At 45.9% G+C, this 22,201-nt stretch overlaps 1 protein-coding gene across 1 annotated transcript in view; it reads right to left on the reverse strand.

The window, feature by feature from the left end:
- ptprfa (protein tyrosine phosphatase receptor type Fa) overlaps positions 1-22,201 on the reverse strand; it is a 170,691-nt gene that overhangs the window by 73,782 nt on the left and 74,708 nt on the right. Inside the window, exons 5-8 of the mRNA XM_042057436.1 lie at positions 19,647-19,835; positions 16,095-16,112; positions 12,613-12,723; positions 482-751 (exon numbers count right to left, since the gene is read on the reverse strand). Coding sequence (XP_041913370.1) covers positions 482-751; positions 12,613-12,723; positions 16,095-16,112; positions 19,647-19,835 — 588 coding nt within the window. The remainder of the gene's footprint in view (positions 1-481; positions 752-12,612; positions 12,724-16,094; positions 16,113-19,646; positions 19,836-22,201) is intronic.

Raw genomic sequence — 22,201 nt, forward strand, 5'->3', positions numbered from 1 at the left:
GCCTCTAGCAGTGAAGTGAAGGTTTTCCTCTTTTTTATTTTTGGATGGGGTGCAATGGTGGTGGTGGTGGTGGTGGTGGTGGGGCGTTCAAAGAGGAGATTTCCCTCCAGAAAAGGCACTTTGTCATCATCCTCGTCCCGCACACTTAAGCATCATGAAGAAGCTGGGGCTACAAGTCAGATTTCAACTTTGATGAAACATTGATGAGGTAATTACATGCATTGTCTGGCAAGGGTGTGCGGGAATACCCAGCCTCGTTCATTATTAATGAGGCAGACAGCCTTTAACTATTACAATCTCTCGTTGACGATAAGTACACAAACTTCAGACATCTGGCTTGATCAGCAAGAAAAATTAATGGCAAGGACCAAAGATACCACGCAGACAATTTGAATAACCTGAAAAAGGATCACACACAAAAAAGTAACATTAATCGGAAAGTACAGTTGACCCTGGAAACATTGGTTATTTTGTGACTCACCTTTGACGGTGATCTGTGCGGTGGTCTCGATGATGCCAAGTGAGGACATGGCGACGCAGGTGTAGTTGGCTGACTGGCGGATGTTGGTGAGCTCCAGCACGTTGCGCCCGACGGGCATGTCGTCCTCCTTGGTCAGCTCCACCCCGTCCGTCACCCACTTGACGAAGGGCATCGGGGCGCCCACCGCCACACAGGTGAGGTTGACGCTGCCGCCAGGCATCACCTCGTGGTTGTTGGGGGGAATGGAGAAGCGAGGCGGAACGCGTCGCACTGCAGGACGAGAGGACAGACGCTCGAGAAGGGCCAAACGCAGGACACACACACAGCCTAATCTGAGAACCTGAGTCTGATTGGACTGATCAGATGGACCTGGCTTTGCCTGTGCCACACCACATTTGCACAACAGGGGACTAAACGGAAAATCCACTAGAGCAGAAGGGAAGTACAGTAAACAACGACTTTCCGTGTAAACACCTTGCTACTTTACTGGGGCTTATGGCTATGGGTACTGTATGTCTCATGTCTGTCATTCATTCAAATGATGAATCGACATACATCACCACCCAATTAACTTCCAATTCTAGGATTGACATGAAACCTTACGGCATTAGAAATGGTAATGTCAAGCCTACTCTGTCCAATTCTGTGAAATATATCACTGAAAAGCAGGGACAGTTTGAAGCCTACAGCTTGAATAAAGTATTCTGCTATATACAGGTGGCTGAAGTAGAGGTGCTCGGTGCCAAGCCAGACCCTCCTCTGGGGTAAATCTTCTTCCTTGGCCTCCCTGAGCAGAATAAACGGCAGAGGACCCTTTTCTCATCATCGTACCTCTCCATCAGAATTCCGCCAAAGTGCTACCGACTCCCTACATTACATCTGTATTAAAGCAATGGCACGTGCCGTGCATTAAAAATACATACTGGAGCCGGCTGGCGAAGCTAAGGAGCTTGTGCCTCATCCAGGGGTGGTCACGAAATGTGAGTCACAAAGTATAATTTCAACTTAGAGCCCAAGCTTCTGGACATGCTCGTCATTAAACTTTCCGTCAGGGGCTTACATTCTCCTCTGAGAGCTTTCTCTTTTAGCTCAGGCGCTTTCTGGGCAGTCTTCTCTTAAGGTGCCTCTTAATGGAAAGACGGCTAGGACATTATGCTTAGCTGGAAAAACCTAGTACAAGATACATGATTTTATGGCATATCTGGGATTTGACAGGGCTGAGCGTGCTAAATGGAATTTGCTTATTGGCTGCGCGCATGATTTCTGCCAACTTTAGAGTCTTTGCTGAGTGGATCTGTAGTTATTGCAATGGTAAGATGGTAAGAGGCAATTTAATGAGGATTTAAGTCGGAGAGGCTCCTGAAACCTTTTTCACTTACTTGCCACCTCAGCTTTGGTCAGATGTATGGCATAGGTTTAATTATTGAACATCCCCTGCAAAGGCAAGACCATTTATATTTATTATGCCTTCAGAAATCGACCCGCAGACAGACATTTGCCATGTGGTATATTCACAAAGAGAAAGGACTCAATAAAACCAGGGAGGAGGTTTTGGCTGGCTGCAAGACTACGTGCCATGGGCTGGGAGTCTGTGCACAGACAAGAGGGTCATTGTCTTGGAGGAGGATAAACACTAGGCACAGATATGCAGATTACACAGGGTTCCCAGAGAGACAGCCTGCACATGGGAGGTGATGAGGGGATGTTGGCCAGGAGAGGGAGGAAAGTGGGCGTGAACACTGGCTTATTCCTACACCGCAAGAAAAATCCTAGTCAACAACCAAATGAGTGTTTTTATATAATCGGATACACGGCTGGAAAATTGTACTTCTAGACTGCATTTTGTGGCTGGTTTTGACGGATGAGAGTTGTTGCTGTTGTGGTGTGTGCACGGCAAAACAAAAAAAAGAAGAAACCAGGCCTCACATTTCATTTCCCTGTTGATCTTCAAACACACACATGCAGGCGGGCTGCACAGCTTGCATTTTAACCACTGCTAAATGACTCCCTTGCAGATGCTGCTGAGATGCTTCATCACTAGTAAGCAGCAGGCTGATACCATCGCAAGAGAGAGAGAATTGGAGAGAGAGAGAGAGAGGACGAATCAAAGAGGAAGAGAAAGAGAGAGAAAGAAGGAGAGAGTACTATAACAAGTAATTTATCAAGTCTTTGAGCTGAAAATGCAAGGGCTTCAGTTGAATACAGAAAATGAATTTAGAGGGAGCTGTAGACCTTTAGGTGTGTCTGAAGATAAACTCCAACAAAACAGCATTTAGATTCCATCTTTAAAAAAAGCTGGCTCTATCAGTTGATTTCCAAATTACCTGTGTTTTCAACCTTAGCATATCAACTAGATACAGAATCAGGGAAGGCTATAAACATTCTTCCTAGGGGCCAAGCTAGCCAGCAGTTACACTGATGCTATATTACCAACGTGGATTTGGGAACAGGCAGGAGACCAATAGGATTGCTATGATTACATTTTTTTGTTGGGGAGAACAAATATCTCAGTGTTTATGTGACTTGAATGCAGCAAGGGGCTGGGGTGCTGCCAAACCCTCCCTCCTAGCACAACTCTGTCCTCTGGAGGCAACTGACACCCAGGTATATTAGATAACGGACAGGCAGGAGACACCATGGGGACTTTATCCAAAATAAATCCCCATTTGCATTCATGGAGGAGGGAGGTGGGGGAGAGAAAAATAGGATGTAAAATATCGCTAGACTGGAATATTTAGCCCGGCTTTGACATTATGTTGGGAGCTTCATTTCCTTGTAATGTCTCCATGAATCTACTGAATTTTGCAATCCTCGCAAATTCTTGTTTTTTTCCCCCTTCTTCCCAGGAGTTTATTCATGAGCTATTGCACAGTTTATTACTTTGGTGACCTTGACTTATTATATTTTAAAAAGGCCTGGACATGCACAATACAGTATACACAGCATTTTTTGTGCTTTTGGCATTGCTTTTAGAGCCATGCTGACACGTTTGTGTAGTGTGTGTGTGTGTGTGTGTGTGTGTGTGTGTGTGTGTGTGTGTGTGTGTGTGTGTGTGTGTGTGTGTGTGTGTGTGTGTGTGTGTGCATGCTGGATGGCTTAGGTGTGTTTTTGTTTGATCGGTGTGTGCAGGTGTGCTCTTGTGAGTGTTTGTTTGTGTTTGCAAATGATGGCGCCCGCTTTCAGCCCACTGTCAGAGATTTTGACTCAAGCCAACTAAACGCTGAGATAGATTTATTGTTCTTTTCAAAGAAAGGCCAATGGTTGGCTGACTCTGGGTTAGCATCAAGGAGCCAGAGGAAAACGAGCAAACATGTTAGATCGGAGAACCAGATAGCTGCCGGAACGGATCCAAACCAGATCTGACCCAAAGCTGGCGTCAGTATTGTTTTGTGGAACTGTGCCAAATTATGGCAAGACCCGGTGCCGATCTGCCCAGGAACCGTGCCAAATTAGGGCAATAACCAGTGCAGATCCACCCAGGAACCGTGCAAAACCAGGCACAGAACCCGGTTGGACCTGACCCGGAACGGTACCATATTATGGCTAGAACCGGCGCCAATGTGCCCAGGAACTGTGCCAAATCAGGCCCAGAGCGCGGCTGGATCTGTTTCCACAGTGGCGCTATCTGGAGAGAGCCTGCAGGATGTTTATTTATTTTTATTCAAACGTGCTGGACAGCGTAGGAGGAATCAGCAGAAGACAGAGTTAGTCACTCTATACATAAAAACGTATGATGAATGTTACCGATGAACATGGAAGATGGGTACAACATGATGAAAACATTTCTCTTTCCTTTTTTTTCCCTGTGTGTGGTTGTGTGTCGTCTTGGGAATAAGAGTGGACGACAGCACTGGAAGGGAGAGGCTTACTTTACTAGATGCAGCTGCCCAGTGAGAGCGAGACCTCGCTGGGCTGTGGACAAACTGAGCCCCCAGCAGTGGTGAGTGCCACTGTTCATTTTCATAAAAATCACTGTTCTCACAAGAGGTCTTTTTGTTTTGTTTTGTTTTGTTTTGTTTAGTTTAAAGATGGTTATTAGAAGCACACATGAAACTGACAGTTAGAAAAGGCAAGGCATACACACACTTCTGACTCTCTGGCATGCCAGAAGGAAGGAGCTAAGGGGGGGGGGGCAAAAGGGGGAAGATCTGAGGTAATGGGGGTACCGATAAGAAGTTACTAGGGGACCGGGGAGAGTCTGTGGTGAAGGGAAGGAGGGGGAGGCAGCCGAGCACATATATCCTCAAGCAAGTCATGCATCGGTACAAGTAGCGCAGGCATCAGTGCACAAGCAATATCAGCCATGATCACAGGGGCATGCCAGTGCCAACATGAACCCACCCCCCACCCCCCTCCCAACCCCTCCTAACCCCCTTCAGAAAATGACTTACATAGGGGAGGAAATAGCCCGAGGAATCCAATTTTTATCCTTGTGCTGCCAATATAAATACTACTAAACAGTCTGCTATGATGTTGATCTGAGCGAGCTAAGGCGATTTCTGCTAGAATTACACTAAGAGCAAACACTGATTTATTGAGAACAAAAACCTAATAATAAACTCTATCAGGGATAAAAAGCTAACCCCTAAGTCATTAAGAGGCAGCAGTGTTTCCCAAATGCTATTAAAAAAAAAAAAATCTAAATTATGGGCTCCTGTGAATGCTACGCCTAACTGACTTTCACAGCGCTCTATGAGAAAGCCTACTCTAGAAGAGAGAAAGAAAAAAAATGACACAGAGGAGGGTTCTGATTCCTTTCCCCCCGCAAAACCCCGTCCTCATTAAATCCCGTCTCTGACAGCCTGGAGACCAATAAACAACAAACCAACACAACAAGAAACAATGGGACCAAAACCCTCTCCCTGGGATGAGCAGCAACATGGTAGGCTTGTTTTATGAGCAGTTCATGGAATTGTGACACAGATGCCACTCTTTCAAATACGAAAAAAGAGTGTCCATTAACACAAACAGAGTGTGTGTGTGTGTGGGGGGGGGGGGGGCGGTGTTGACAAACAGAGCGATATACAGCGCACTGCAGGGTATCCCATATGCATGCTATGAAGGAATACGAGACATGCTACCGCGTGGAGATGTGCAGCAATAAAAATGCGATGTGACACACTCAATCTGACTTTCACTAGCCTTCCATCACTCAAAGTGTCAACCACGTAGCCTATCTGTCAGAATCTCACAAAAACACTGAATCAGATTTAAAGTATTATATTAACTGGGTTGCAATGGCATGCTTTCTGTACGGTAACTACTCTACCTTAACTAGGGTAAAAAAAAAATAAAAAAAAACAACTGTCGGGGAAAAAGAATAAATCCAAGCAGCTTAGCCCACTGGGCATGGCTACACACGGAAGAGGACAAAGACAGGATTTACATTTGCTGCACATTTCACACTCCAGCACTCTTCTGTGGGAGAACCAAACGTTTCAAGAGCAATAGATATTTGACTGAGAATGCAAACTGGTTGCTAGATGGATGCGACAATTACCTACATATATATAGACAAGTGACTGACTTCAGACAATTTAATTACTGTTCAATTACTGTTTGCTTCGTACAGGACAGGGAAAAGACTACTGCTAGCTTTCCAGCCCTCTCTCCTCAACAGAAGAGGGTTTCCCAAGCCAAGGTATTTAAGGCTAGGAGAAACGGATTATAAAAATTCACACAAGGGCCTTTCCGACAAAAAAATCTTCTAAAAAACATAACATCTTCTCAGCTGACTTCTCATCCTGCTATTGTTCTACACGTCGAATCTGGAGCCAGCTTTGAATACTGGAGTCCAAAATAAACAATCAAAGCTGCTTTAGCCAGATTAAATACTCGAAAACTCAGAAGGCTTTATGCTGTTAACCAGGATAACACAACATCCCCCTCCTAAATAGGCTAAGCAAATGAGGGTGAGGAGAAGCACTTATTGAAATTTGAACTTGGGTGTAAACAGGCCTGATCCCCTAAGCCAAGGCAGCATTCCTATATTTGGTCTTTGACCTTAGGAAATATGCCCTGAATTAACATAAAAGCATATTGCTGATCCACTGTTCAACATCAAGGCTGTGGAGTGATAGACGACTCTTTCGCCATAGAAAAGCTTGTAATATCATCAAAACAATGGATGTCTGAAGTGGTTGAGTGTCATAATCCTTGATGGTCTGCAAAAAGGCTTAATGTACAAAAAAAATTAAAAAAATAAATCAAAACACGTCACACCATATGTGGGGCTTTCCTGACTCTAGGGGGTTTCTAATGGACTCCTAAACAGGGACCCTACACCTCTATTGGGGCTATCGGGGCAGCACCAGACAATGAGGGTGACGGAACACGTGGGTACAACGTCGGAAGCAGACACACACATACCGCACATCAGGACACTCATGCAGAACCGCATTCAGATGCTGTTGGATGCAATGAGAGGAGGTGGGATGGGATGGGATGGGGTGGGGCGGGTTGTTAGGGTTAGTGTAGGACGCAAGCAGCATCACCAGAGGGAAGGAAAGGGGAGGAGGGGAGAGGGGAGGAGAGGAGAGGAGAGGGGGTGCAATTTTTGGAATACTCAGGGGGAGTCAGTGCCCCTGGGTTTCGTAAAAGGAGAGGGGAGGAGAGCAGGGAGAGGAAGAGGAGAGAGGGAGAGGAAGAGGACGAGGCCAGGACGAGCCCGCGGCATCCCACCAAGATGGCGGCGCCGAGCTCCAGTCAGCCAGGCCTCCCCCCTCTGGTGTGAGGAAACTGGTGTAAAGAGTGAAAAGCAACCAACCTTCCCGTTGATCTGAGTGGTGAGGATTTGGATTTTGGTTTGATTTGGTTTGGTTTGGTGGTTTGGTTGTGGATGGCAGGGTGAGAATGGAGGTGGTGGAGGGGGAAGAACGGGGGAGATAAAAGCCAGAACGAAAAAGAAAAATACAGGGAGAGGAGAAACAACACAAAAAAAAGGAGAAGGAGGAGGAGGAGGAGGAGGAAGACAAGGAGAAACAGAGAGAGTAAAACAGGCAAATATTCCGCTTATCCATTTAAAAGAGAGAGGAGAAACAACATGGAGAATGTAAAGAGCACTGACAGACAAGTGATAGAACATGTTCATGTATGCATATGAATGACAGACACTCACACACACACGCATCCAGCATACATCATTGTACAACTAGAAAACATTGTTGCATACATTGCATACATTGTGCTATACATTTCAGACAATGTCAAATATATATGCAAATTTATCACACAAAAAAAGCAAACATACACTGACACCTCTCTCACTCTTTCTGTCTCACACACACACACACACACACACACACACACGCAGCCTCTTTCTTGCCCTTTCTTCCTTTCCTGTTGACAAGCCCTCAGACATGTTGGCTTGGCTGGTGCCTCTGAATTAAGATGGCGTTAGGGATGCAGGACTGTGCTGACAACTGGACTTCATTATACACCCAAAGCAGACAGCGTCCAGCCACTGAAACGGACCACATTTATTCTGTCCATTGACTCCTTTAGAGCGGAGGCACAGAGAAGAGTCCAGGGCTGGACGTGAATATAAACAGCCTCGGTGAATGTGTATTAGTCATACTCACGCCGTCAAACACACACACACACACTGCATTCACAGTGCACAAAGATACACACCCTTTCACTCAAGCACTCTCTCTGTCACGCTATCACAACACATTCACTCACAGATACACACTGAGCTTCTCTTCGTTTCTCTCTCACTCTCACACACACACTCACACACAAACACACACAAAATGGCTTTTCCGCCGTCACTAACCTTTTGACATAGAGCAGTATTGTCTGCTCCTCTCTCCTCAGCCTAGTCCGTTTTTATAGCAAAATGTAGAACACTAATTCAAAAGAAGGCCGCATTACATATACTGACAACCTCACCTATATAAGCCCCCTGTGCTAGTCTCTCTCTCTCTCTCTCTCTCTCTCACATACTCATTCAAAAACAGACAGACGCGCACATACAGACATGACATAAGCATTAAAAAATGGGGAACCCCCAAGACAAAGGCTTGTTGGTCAGTGAATGGCAAACCACATGAAAACATGAGTGTGGAGTGAGAAAGTGGGAGTGCGGAGACTGTGGCAGACTGATGTTCTCCCTCGTAGCAGGATAAGCATTCATGGAATGAATATTCACACACACACATATATATAAACCCACATACATACATATACAGGTTGTCTTGTATGTGAGACCTACCACACACCATGAAGCACATGAAGAGAGAGTTGATACTGACAGAACAGGAAGGGACAGTAACACAGAAGATAGAGTGTAGGCTGCCATACCCAGCCACACACACACACACTCTCTCTCTCTCTCTCTCAGACACACACAGACTCTCTCTCTCTCTCTCAGACACACACACACTCTCTCTCTCTCTCTCTCTCTCTCTCTCTCTCTCTCAGATACACACACACAGAAACACAAGCCCACACACTAAGACTGAGAAGGCAGTAAGAGAGAGAGAGAGAGAGAGAGAGAGAGAGAGAGAGAGAGAGTTTGTGAGTGAGTTAAGCAGAGATAATAACTCTAACGTCATTCACACCTGGAGGGAGACAGCGATTAAACAATTCAAACAAGCATTTAGTGGAAAACAAGCAAACATTGTTTTGGGGGGGGGCAGAGAGGGAAGGTCTCTGTGTTACTATAGTGATTAGTCCTGCTATCTGCAAACACAGTACACTTTAGAGACATCGGAAAAACAGAGTTGCACCACACTGACACAAAGGGGTAATAAATTGCGAGATGTCAAAATGTACTTTAAATAATGGATATCTCCCAGTTCTCAAAGGCAAGTTTCTTTCTCATACAGATAAGATCTGTCCTTTCTGTGGGATATCTGAAGAGTAAGCAGGCACTGTACATGCTAAAAAAACATCTCCCAGACACAGACACACACACAAAAAAGGGCAGGTGCACTTGATTACAGGCCCTCATACATATATATTAAATGTCATTCATCAAATGAAAGATCCTAAATCTGTATTCCCTGCGACTGCCCGTCTGTGGGTGTGTGTGGTCTGAGTTAAGATCAAAAGAGCAGCGCAGGATATGATCTTTTATATGCATCTTTTATATGACTGCACTTCCCGCTCTCTCTCCCTCCCTCCCCCTCTCAGCCTCTTATCAGCCAGTAGATCACAAGTACAAACTCCAGCAAAATTTACGAGGGGGGTTGGGGGGGGTTTCAGATAGCCTCTTGGGCTGGGGATGGTTCGGGGCACACCTGGGCCAAACGTGGGCCAGAAGCAGGCCGGTGTCTGCCACTTGGCGCGTGCGAACAGCCCTGACTCATTTCCACACTCCGCCCCTCCATCCGGTCAGTCTCGCAGGTCGCGTGCAAGGTCGCGGCCCACGCTAAAGACACTCAACAGGGCCTTGTTGCCGGCGGCTTCACGCCACGCCACGGCTCCCCCTGCCAGCTGCTTCCCACTCACGCGGCGGCCATCTTCACGACTCTTTTGACCTCTGCTGAGATGCTGAACGCAGGAAGTGGCTAGTAGAATTAAGCTAACACAGACACACACACACACACAAACACACCGTGGCTAATGAGAGAAACCTGACATATGACTCCCAGTATCTTTTCTCTGTTACTCTTTTGCCCTTTTCTCTTGGCAGCGTAGGGGGGGGGGGGGGGGGGGGGTTACCTACAGGCCTGTTCCAGCAGCCTCATGCCACCATTTTGTGCTCGTGTGGTGGGAGTGTGTCTGGGAGGCTGGAGCTGCGTTGGCGGCAGTGATGAATGCAGCTGGAGGTGCTACAGGGCTGCCTGTGTTCTGGCTCCCAGCCAAGCACACCTCAATGAAGCTGCTGGGGCTGTTGTGTTTTTCCCATGCACATGATAAAGCTATTACCACACAATGGCTTGATTAACAATTGTGTGCATGTGTTCTTTCTCTCTCTCTCTCTCTCTCTCTTTCTGTCTTTCTTGGCACCACACAGCCACTAAAGCATGTAAAGCTCGTTGAATAGAACTCCTTTTGTCAGGGCTGAGAAAAGTATGTGTTGTTGGTGGCTATCTAGGAGTTTCCATGGTGGATGTTTTGTTTTTCCTTCTCCTGGTCTGAGGAAGCCAAACAGGTGCAGCAGCAACTGGAGGGTGGTAATCATTAGCTCCACGGCATTCAGCTGAGGAGCTCTACAGTACGTACCCACGCCACACATAATCACTGATCACATGGTTATGTGCTGGCTCTTGTGCAATTGTATTTTCACAACACACGTACACACATACTATCAGTATGTATGTGCGTGTCTGCGTGTGCGTGTGTAAGTGGATGCTATTGCGGTGGGGTGCAAACATATTCTGTCTTTTCCCTCAAGGCAAAGTATATCAATATTTCCGAGATCTTAGAGTAAAATAGGCATCCACAAAAACAAATCATTCTTAACATGAAAAAACATGATGACATCACATATATAGACGCTTAACATTTACAGAATAATGTTTTTCGACTGGGAAAATGAATTACTGTCTTCCATGCAAATGAGTGTGCCTGTACCACATACAAATGCAATCCATTCCCTGAGTGAAAAATAGAACAGCCTCCTGAACGCTGAGGAGAGTTAATACTCTAAAAAGCCATGACATCAACACCAAATGGTGACAAATGCTGGAACAAATATGCACAAATGGATGAAATGGCAATACATTAATATTAACGTGCAGACTTGCAACTGCTGTCGCTCAGGCCATTTTACATAATATTCAGGTGAAATAGGAGCATTCTGAAGTAAGTCTATATCAACACACATGCATAAATGCATGAAAAATAATGCACAGATATACTGATATCCCAGTGTTTCCCATACATTGACTTATTTGTGGCGGCCCACCACAATATCAACATTGACCACCACACAATGACTTTTCAGGTTGTACTAAATTGTGCTTACTGTAAATATGGTTTACATCATAACCAGCTGTGGTAATTTGTTAAAAACAGTTAATTCTGCAAACCAACCGCCACAAATGGAATTCAATTCTCTGGGAAACATTGTATCCTCCAAGTCTGATCCAGTGAAAGACTGTGTAGATATACACACGTAATAGATGAACTATTGTGAATAATCAAGCCTTTAAAGAGTCGAAGACTTCTTAGTCATGCGTCTGCAATGAAACCTTTCCGTTCACAGGCCCATGTGAAGGTGTTTGTTTCCATGCCAACATTAAAATGGGGGATAAAACAGAGCTTCTAAGGATCTGATCTGAAGAGAGACCTTTTGAGGTTGCCTTTGAGAACCTGAGATGTGGCAGCTAATTGAAACGTAAGGCCAAAAAACTCCAGCTTTGGGCTTAAAAGGCCTGGAGGACAACGAGAGAAAGAGAGCCGCCTCCATGTTGTTGTTATGCTGGCCCATCGCTTACATCCTGAGGACAGGATGAGAGCGAGAGAGAGAGAGAGAGAGAGAGGGGGAGAGAGAGAGAGAGAGAAAAATAAAAAAGAGGAGGGGGGGGGGGGGGGTTTCCAAAGCTCCCCTCTTCACAAGACAGCAGGCATCCAGGTGTCTCTTCCTCCCCCTTCCCCCACTCTTTTTCTGTCTCCACCGCAAGACTCCACATGTCTCTCTCTCTCTCTCTCTCTCTCTCGGGCTTCATCCAAAACAAGTGTGGTGCATCTCCGTCTGACCCCTCGCTCAACTCCAGCACGTCAATCCCTCACCCCCCCCCCCCCCCCCCCACTGCCATGAGACAAGGTGAGCCAGCCGCCAAGGCGGTGGAGGAGGATTAATTACACAGGCTTCAAAAACACTTAGCCGAGTCAGAGGTGGGTCACTGGGAATTAATGTGAACAAACAGCATCGCCCAAATGAGCCCCAAAAACAGCGTCGGAGCGGAGCAGGAGCGAAGGAAAGGAAAGTAGCTTTCGACAAGGCGGAGAGAGCTGGAACGTGAAGCACGGGGGTCACATGAAGAGAGATAGAGAGCGAGCGAGCAGGCGGGTGGGCGAGCTGTCGACTCGGCCGACTCCCTCCAGTCTGAGGCGCTAGCTGTAAACAGGATTAAGGTATTTTGATGGTTAAGAGGCCGTTTTGGGGTGGTGGGGGGGCCTCGGTGCAGTGGCGGCAGCGGCGGCTGCAGCTTGTGCCTGCTTGCCGCGTGTCTTACCTCGCACGTAGAGGTTGGCGGGGGCGGAGTAGCGCGTCCCTGCGCTGTTCATGGCCACACACTCGTACTTGCCCTGATCCGACTCCTCACTGTTCTCGATCTGCAACGCTCCTGCAAAGAGATGGACATCACGTTACGCTCTGGCTACGCTCAGTGTGGTGTGTGCACGCAACTCACACAAACACGGAACCTGGCACGTAGACAAACATACAGACACACACACACACACACACACAAAACAAGTTTTACGTACACAATTAATCACTGGTAAGAACTTCTAGTAACCACTACAGCTCTAGGAGGGGCTCTCCTGCCAAGAGAAGATCACTAGAATCTACTTCAGAGACAATCTCCGAAAGCCAACTTCACAGAGAAGTAGCCCATTACAACAAGGGAACAATACATTTGAGGTGCATTTGCTGATACTGCAGAAAACATGATGGGAACCTTAGGTAAGAGCTTCTAACTCCTATCTGTCTTCTTTTGGAGCCCACTGAATAAGTGCTGCTGTTTTTTCAACGGTTGGCATCAGGAGGACAATGCCAGAGATGCTACATTTCTAGCCTAAACTAAAGCCTGTTATAAATCAAACTATATTTCACTTCGTTGTGGAGTTGTGAAAAAAAAAAAACACCTGATACCCTGAGCCACATCTGATGGGAACTCTTTGGGAAAATAACTCTCAGAAACCCTTTCTTTTTATCTTAAAGGAGAATTCCGGTGTGATATTGACCTAAAGTGTATTGAAACATGATACCGAGTGTGAACGTATGTCTCATAGCCCATCTCGACTTGTCCCCTGCACTCCAAAATCTGGCGCTAGTTAGCCGATGCTACCAACAGCTTTTTCAATAGTGGTGCTTCGGCATCGGGCTAGCCATGCAAATAAATCACTGTTTTACACCCATTTACGAGGCTCAATGTATCTCCACACTTCATTGGTAGACTTCCGAGGGCCCTGACATTTAAAACGAGACATTGAGAACTTTGAAAAAGCACTGGTAGTTTACTTACAAGACGATTTATACAGACAGTATCTTCACGAAGTTTAGCGTTTGCAGCCATCTTGAATTTAGTCACGATAAGTCGAGCAACGAGTAAGAATGAACAGGTATGATAAGGGATCAGATTCCAAAAATAATTCAGTGGAAATGCATGGATTCCAGTTTCTTCCAGTAGCAGCAACACCGGAATTCTCCTTTAAGAAACATAGGTCTGTATGAATAAAAAGGGTTTGCGTTTAGTGCCGTGTTTCAGGAAGCCTCATTCTGTTACAGAAGACTATGAATCGCACTCCTTTTTCCAATCATTGCGCTAGCATCCACCCCAGATATGAATTTTTGTCTAGACACTGAACAAAGGCATATTGGGTATTTCTCTTTTTTTTTCAATTTGCAGGGCACCATGACAAAGGCAGCACCATTAGCTCTGGGACGGCATAGGACAGGAGCGCCAGGAAACCCTGACAGCCCTGACGCGACGGCAGAAATGAAAATCCGATAACTCTCGCAGCTGGATCATGGCTGGACATTAGCCTCGGATGCCTATTTCGAGCAGATAAACTGGCCACAAATCACCAATCAATTCTGCCATTGTTCGTCACTCATGGCACCCTCTACTCGTCTGTCAATGCACCATTTATCAAACAGGCCTGAAACTAATGAGCGCTTAAGAAAGCGGCTGGGTTTACCTGTGTACACACTGGCAGTACCCTGCAGAGCTAATATACAACAGCGAGAACCCCTCCTCACACAACACTTACCTGCACTGTTTACTTCTCCAAGACATTGATCATAAACATTACACTAATGAATACACAATGATAGTGCATTAGTCTCCAAGAGTAATATTACATATAGTGGTTTGAAAATGAACATATAATATTGAGAGTTAATAACAACGTAATGTTCTTAGTCATGGTCAGACAATGATGTTGACCGTGACTGGTATCATGCATTGGAGGATAGGAAGCACATAGAAAAATAATAAAACTTGCAATATATTTCAGAAATGTTCCTGAAATGCATTATGTATGAATGTTACAACATGAACAATGCTGACTAACATCAAAATTAAAGACATAAAAAACTATGAGTGCATGGCATCATGGTACCTGTGACTCTTTTCGAGCACACGTTAAAAAATAAAAACCCCATTAATAAGCCTCAAACACATTCATACACACACATTCATTCACACACACACACACACACACACACACACACACATTCACTCACACACATTCACTCACTCAGACACATTCACTCACACACATTCACACACACACACTCACACACACACACACTCACACACACACACACACACACACACACACACACACACCCCCCTCTATAGGTGGGGGGAATTATTCTTTGATAAGGATTTTTTCCCCCATCCACATCAAAAGTCATTGTGTCAGAAATCTGACAGGAGAAGCATGTTCTTGACGTTCGCGGGTCTTAGCTTTCTCCCCCGAAGGTTTTATCGGTTCCTGAGATGAGAGCATAATGTCGGCCAAATCTGGCACAGCCCCCTGCCAGGAGGGGGGAGATGCCCGAGTTCATCACAAGCTCTATTTTATGAAAAAGAAAAAAAATAATAATAATTTAATATCTTCTCGCTTTTTTCCTTCTTATGTTTTGTATTGTGCTTCGACATCTCAGGGCATCTCCCCCCCAGCTTCAAGTCAGGCCTCTGGTTGTGATGACATGGAGGTGGTCTGTCTCCTCTGATCACCTGTGAGTGTTAATTATGATACCGTGACAGTGATGGGCAGACTGCCTTGCACTCGAACTTCCATTCGTCTTCTCCAGCATTTTAGTGTAGCGAAAAGAGAATATTCAACCCTGCTAAATAGACAGCCCTTTTCACAAAGTGGAATTCCGTAAGTTTTTTTTTTTTTTTTACAGAACAGGGGAAGTTGCCAGAAATACCATTGACCTTGAGTGATTTCACTGAAGCTAAAGAGAATTACAGTCAATCCTCCTTCAGCCTGGCTAGACAGTGTCCAGACCATGCGTTACAGTAGCCCATTGTCTTTTTAAAATGCGAGTCAACAGTTACTCTTCACAATGCCTTTTACTGTGCTACATATGCTTTTTTTTACAGTGATTTAGCGACTCTTTAATGACACTGATGGTCAACAGTATGTAACAAGACACAAATATTATAGTGTGTTGTCTCTAACAACAATATCCTCGAGCAGACAATTTGTCGGTTTTATTCTTTACACTCAAATGCATTGGAGTCTCCGTGTCTTCTTCATCTGACCACTGGTGGTCTTTTTGGTCTTTGTGTTGTTTTGGAAGTCAGACAACGAGACAGACTCACAGAGGATCATGCACTGAAGCGGAGAACGTGTCGGGGACGACAGACAACGAGAGAGGTGAGAGTGGGGAATGGGGACACTCAGGTGGGCGGACGGGGGAGGAGGACAGGGATGGTGAGTTGGTGGACATTTCCTGCTTTTCCGGCATTCTTACCTCTGATTGGCGTACCACCTGGTGAGGTAATTTGAATGCAAATAAGATTAAAGAGAAGCGTTAGTACAAAGGGGTGCGAGAGAGAGAAGAGAGAAGAGAAATTCAGAGGAAAGAAAAACAACAGAACAGAAGGTTGGGATTCTGTTCTGAGAGACAGCCTCTGTGCTGTACTTTCTTTTTAAAAGCAATGTGCTGCATAACTTAAGAGACTTAAGGAAACAAGGTCACATCAATTGTGACAAGGCAACTACAAGACAAAGATAAAAGAAATAAGCGTTTGAAAGACAGAGAGAGAGAGAAAGAGAGAGAGAGAGAGAAAGAGAGAGGGAAAAAGAGAGAGAGAGCTAATACTCCATCGGTCAGGGACCTGAGGAGGCTCTATCCTGGTTTACTGGGTTCTGTAACTGACTATGAAATGCTCCCTGCTGGAAATTCAGCAACAGCTGTTGCTGAATTACCTCAATCTTTAAGCACAGAGCCCTCTATATTATCAACAGGCCAGCCAGGCTTCACTCATCTTTTTAAGATCTGTCTAAGCTAGCTCAGGGAAAAATAAAAGCCTGCACCATTGTGGTCCTTCAAATTCATCCACAGTCTGGCTGGGGGGAGAGAGGGCTCATCACGTGTGTGATGCAACAGACAGAAACCTACGCCTGTACTGCTGTGCGCTGTCATCTTCCCCACTCTGTAGAGAGAGCTCTGTAGCGCAGCACCATTCTATGGTGGAAACTGGGTTGCTGCAGAGAGGCCCTGCATCAGCACCAGCACCTGGGAGGCTTTCCTTACTACCACCACACCTGTCATCTACAGAGTCTAGACAACAGTTCAGATTTCACTGGAGCAATGTGACCAAAAAAAGCTATCTCAGTCGAAACTCATAACCATTGAATTATTTTAAGATATGAATGTAAGATAAAATAAAGAAATTCAGTTATAGATATACATATACACATTTAGTTGTTAGTAAAGGGGACATATGGGGGCATATTTGGTCTGCGGAGTCTGTTGGTTACTATGCAGATGCATGAGATCTGCATAATAATCCAACCACTTGCCACAGAGGAGTGCTTATACGAGGGGGGAGAGAGAGAGAGAGTTAGGGAAGCCTTTGTAAGCTGTGTGGGCTATTTGGAAAGGCCATCAGCAGCTTACTAAAGGTTTGGTGTGCACTGCCAGCGATCAGGAGGCCTGGCCTCTCGTCCGAGAGAACCACCTCGCCATTCCAGAGGCCAGGGAGGTCTCTCTTCTGAGCTGGCAGCAAGCTCCTGTCTTTTGGCAGCCTGGCAGTGCAGTGTGGGCCATGATGAAAAATAGTAATGTTTTTTATGCTAGTTACTATGTTTTCACTATGGCCAGAGGTGGGTCTCTTTGATCTGATACTCTGCTGTCTCATTCAGTTACTGTGGTCTTGGATACGTCCGATGTTGGTATTGTATTTTGGTATATAAAAACAGAAGCTTGGATTGTAAATTGGCATTTGGCTCCATTAATAGGACCAGACAAGCTTTAAAAAAACACAGACATAGAGATTACAGGACTCATTACACGCAATCATTTTCAAATTAACTTTGTTCACATACATCATTCTTCCACTGACATAGAGCTCCTAAAGGTAAAGCTAAAACAAAGTGAAAAGGCCATTAGGTTCCCACTTGCTCTGAAGCTTTAGGTATTGAACAGCTGGTTTAGCAACTCTTGCTGGGAGTGACGGTCCGTGTACTGTAAAGTGCATAGTTTGCTCGGCTGTGTTTACTGGAGAGGAGCAGGATTAGGCGTTTGTCGAGAGACACTAATCCGCTTTGGCCCCATACTCCCACCTTGCTATCAGATCCTGGGGCGAGTGCTTTTCTGTTTGCTTATCATGTGACCTGCATTGTAAACAGCTGCGCTGATCGATGGCCTGTGCAGAAGCGCTCGTTTGACAGGGGCCAAGCTATAATTACTGTGAGACAATGACATATTCTGAAGGGGATTAAGATCCATTTGACGCAGAGGACACTGAGTTTTGTATCTGTAACATGCAGAGAGCAAGGGTCATAAATTGAAAAATGGGACCATTAGTATTTCTTGATGGAAAGGAGTCACCTCTCGCTAGCTGCTAATTCCACAGCAAATTTAATCTCGAGGGCCAAAATAATGGATTATATCACAACAAATAAATGACATCAGCGTCCAGTGATAATATGACATTGATCTCAATCTAGGCTTGTATTTGTGATGACAGATAGGCAGAGCTGGAATCAGTGCATTCCTGTCCTACTGCAGTTAAGGGCAGGAGTTGACAAAGGCTGTGCACCTAATTTAAACAAATTGCCATGCCGACACGTTAATAATGCATGGCGTATCTGTCCGCACCTAGGGCCTTTGCTGAAAATGGAGGGAAAAAGAGTCTCTACAGCTATCTTCAAAGCCGGAGGCGTCTTGAAGACTGCCCGGTGACATTTCTCTCTGTTCTAAGAGGAAATTGGGGAGGAAATGTGAAGGGCATGGCGCTGTCGGTGAAAATGTGTCGCCGTATTCCCCCCCCCCCCCCCCTCCTTTGTAGTCACGCTCGGTTGCACCCCGATATTATTCCACCATGGCCGCATTGATAACTTCCCTAGGATCAAACCAATGTTTATGAGCCACTATTTAGAGGGGGGGGGGGGAAAGAAAATGGCTTGGGCCCCCGTCACTGCACACGGGACGCGGGGGAGAAGAATGGACGGCCTCGCCAACCCTGACTTTTCTTCAAGGCTCCCAGAGAGCAGGCTCTCCTCAGGCTCGGCTCTATTCGGGGATGCTGGGCAGGCTCGGCATGGAGTTGCTTTAGCTTGTTGCTTCATTAAAATTAATCACCGCATGCACCTGGGAGGTACTAGGGGCACATCAAATATTCCCACACAAAACCAGCTTGGGCTGTGAAAGCACTCCAGCCAAGGAGGGAAATACATAAGCAATTTCCCCCTTACCTTTCCTTTTTTTTTTATTTGGGGGAGTATAAAAGAATTAGTTTGTTGATGGCAGAAAACATCTTTGGCAGCTATTGTGTGAATTCATCCATGCCTTTGTCCTTGAGGCCCTCAAAATGGGATCAGAAATGGACATATGGTCACATTGTCAATGATTTAGCTGCAATTATACAGAGAAAACTAATCATATGGGCACCCCAATACTCGAGTGACAAATATGCCTCTGAGTAGGTGTGTGTGTGTGTGTGTGCGTGCGTGTGTGGACTGTTCAATCTCTGTCACAATAGGCAGCTACTCGGTGAAAACACTGTTTTGTATACCCTTTGGGAGCCCATTTCAGCTGTTTATCACCGTAGCCTTGTGAATTATTAATCAGTGACTTTCTTTAGAATCTACAAGTACCTCAATCAAGTAAGCTGCATGTGGCAAGCTGTAAACTTTTTAATGGATGTAGTGGGATTTTAAATATATTGTTTTTTTGTTTTGTTTTTGTTTTTGTTTTGTTTTTTTTTTAATCCAGAAATCAAGCAATTACACGAGCACAGCGTTTGTATCCTCGTGGGTTCCTTCCCGCGTGCCCGTTGGACATCACTCGCTTTACCTGAGCGGAGCTGCTTGATACGTCCGTTGCTGCCGGTGATGTCGACGGGCAGGAAGTCTTTGAACCAGGAGATCTCCGGGTCTGGGTTTCCGCTGGCGGCGCACAGCATGGTGGCCGTGCGCGTTCTCTCCACCACCTTCAGCTGGGGGCCCATGTCAATGGTGGGGAAGCCATGTGGAATCTGGTCCTCTGCAACACACCAAAGGGACAAAACACAAGAGCGGGTGAGTGGACTAGTGGGTAAGGGGGGGGGGGGGGGGGGGGTTGTGAGGCTCAGCGTTTCACATGGACAGGGACAGCTGGACAGGGCTGGGCACGAAGTAAGACATCAGTCAAGCAATGGATGCCTTCACAGGACCCGACCCGAACACCCCCCCCCCCCACACACACACATTTGGATACATGAGACCACCCTGGGGTTCTATTTTTTTCCTCTCTTTGCTCTGCGAATTTCATTTGTTCCCTCTTCTCATGCCACAGTGCGAGACAGGAAGGTGGTCCCCTTTTTTAACGGTGTGAAATCCTGTCGTAATGTAAATATCGCTGGGCCGGGCGCGTGACTAATCCTCCTTTGGTATTTCTCGTCACGGATCTGCGCGAGCGAGAGAGCAGGAGCCGCGATTTCCCTCCCGCTTCCCCGCGTTCGCATGGAGCCAGCGCCTCTCTTTCCTGCTCAGACAATCTGAAAGGCTAAGTGTGGTCAAATGCCAGCTCTGCCAAATTAAGAATAAAACATGAAAAAAAAATCAATGTCCCAGAATTCCATTTCATGCAGCACCCACCCCCCCCTCCCCCCCCCAAACCACCCACCCTGCCCACACACACACACCACACACCACACCCACACACACACACCACTGCCACCATCAACCCCCTAGATGAAAATGTGCAAAGAAATGAGAAGATGGACAGAGCTGTGGAGATGAAGGCAATGTCATACCAGGGGGAGAGAAAGAAAGAAACATTGAGAAAATTGAGGCCAAGAATCAACTGGGTGGAAAGTTGCTCAATTCACAGACAATGGAGAGGTCTGAGACATTCCCACACAATCTAAGTGCATGTGAACACAATCAAACAGCCATAAAGTAAGACGGCGCAACCTCAGCTACTTAAGATGCAAATCCGTTTTAAAAATCTCCCAGAGTAAATCTTAAGTGTTTAAATTGTATCTACAAATGTTATCCTTATTTTAACCTTATTCAAAAATACTATACTGTTGGACTTCTTTTACAGCTGAAATAGCACAAATAAATTCCTAACACATTCAAGTCTTGATTATTACAAAGAAAAAAGAACTAGAACAGCAAAGGCATCAGTCAACAAAGTTATATACTCAGAGCCTCTGGTGGGAACTGAGTAGGTTGTGGCACAAGAAAACTACAGTGCGAGGCTGGGAAACCCTATAATAAAGAGCTTTAAAACGCTGCTTTGAGAGAGAGGAGGAGGTTCCCACTGCGAGGGGCACAAATGAACTCGGGAGGGACCCCTGGGAGGGGCTGATCCGCAGTTCTGGCACAGGCGTGGAAAATACCTGGGCTTTCTGAAAGCCTCTGCCCTGGATCCAGATCAAGCTGGAACAGCCTGTTCATCTCTCTCGCTTTCTGCACGAGTGCAAGGGCCCTCCTCACCTTTTGTTGTTGTTTTAGCGCGCTGCTAAGGACAACCATTGTCAAGGGAGGGGGTGGGGGGGGGGGGAAGACTCCACGAAGCAGACAGGCCGGCCAACAGTGTCTTTACTGGGTAAAAGTCTTTAGTGTACTTCTTTTCGGGATGGAGACAGGCCGAGATGTTGTAATGGAGCCCGCTGGGAACTCCGCAAACACATTCTCACAAACACACGACGCAGCCATGAGACAGAAGAGTGTATGTGCCAGGGATCAAAACAACCCCAACGGAGGCCATGCCAGCCAGAGAACACAGCAGAGCAGAGAGAGAGAGGGAGGGACAGAGAGAGAGAGGGACAGAGAGGGAGAAAGAGAGAGGGACAGAGAGGGAGAGAGAGAGAGAGAGAGAGAGAGAGAGAGGGACAGGAATATAAAGGGGGAGAATGAGAAGGAAAAATGTGATAATTGGACAGACAACAGCATTCCCACCACAGTGGACCCCAGTTTGCCAAACTCATTTGGAGCACACTACAGTGTGACACAGTGAGAGGCTGAGAACTAGCAAGAGCTGTGCAGCAACATACATACACAACCTGAGAGCCGCCATCATTACCATTAAAAAAAAAAACCTATCACTTAGAAAGATCTTAAGTATACATCATTATGAGCAAAGTGAATTTCATACAGTGACTTTCACTGAGGCAGCAAAGGTTGAAATATTCTAAAATATTCAAATTGCACTGCCACTGAACATTCTGTATTTTTTTTTTTTTTTAAAGGTATCTTTTTGGGTCTGCATAAAAATATTCTAAACCTGAGAAGTCTGGAAGTTTGATTAAAATTGTAAGTTGAGGAGAGAGAGAGAGAGAGAGAGAGAGAGAGAGAGAGAGAGAGAGAGAGAGAGAGAGAGAGAGAGAGAGAGAGAGAGGAGACGGAACTTCTCTCAGCCCA

The sequence above is a fragment of the Alosa sapidissima genome, chromosome 12 (genome assembly GCF_018492685.1).
Source record: "Alosa sapidissima isolate fAloSap1 chromosome 12, fAloSap1.pri, whole genome shotgun sequence".
In the NCBI taxonomy this organism is placed as follows: Eukaryota; Metazoa; Chordata; class Actinopteri; order Clupeiformes; family Clupeidae; genus Alosa; species Alosa sapidissima.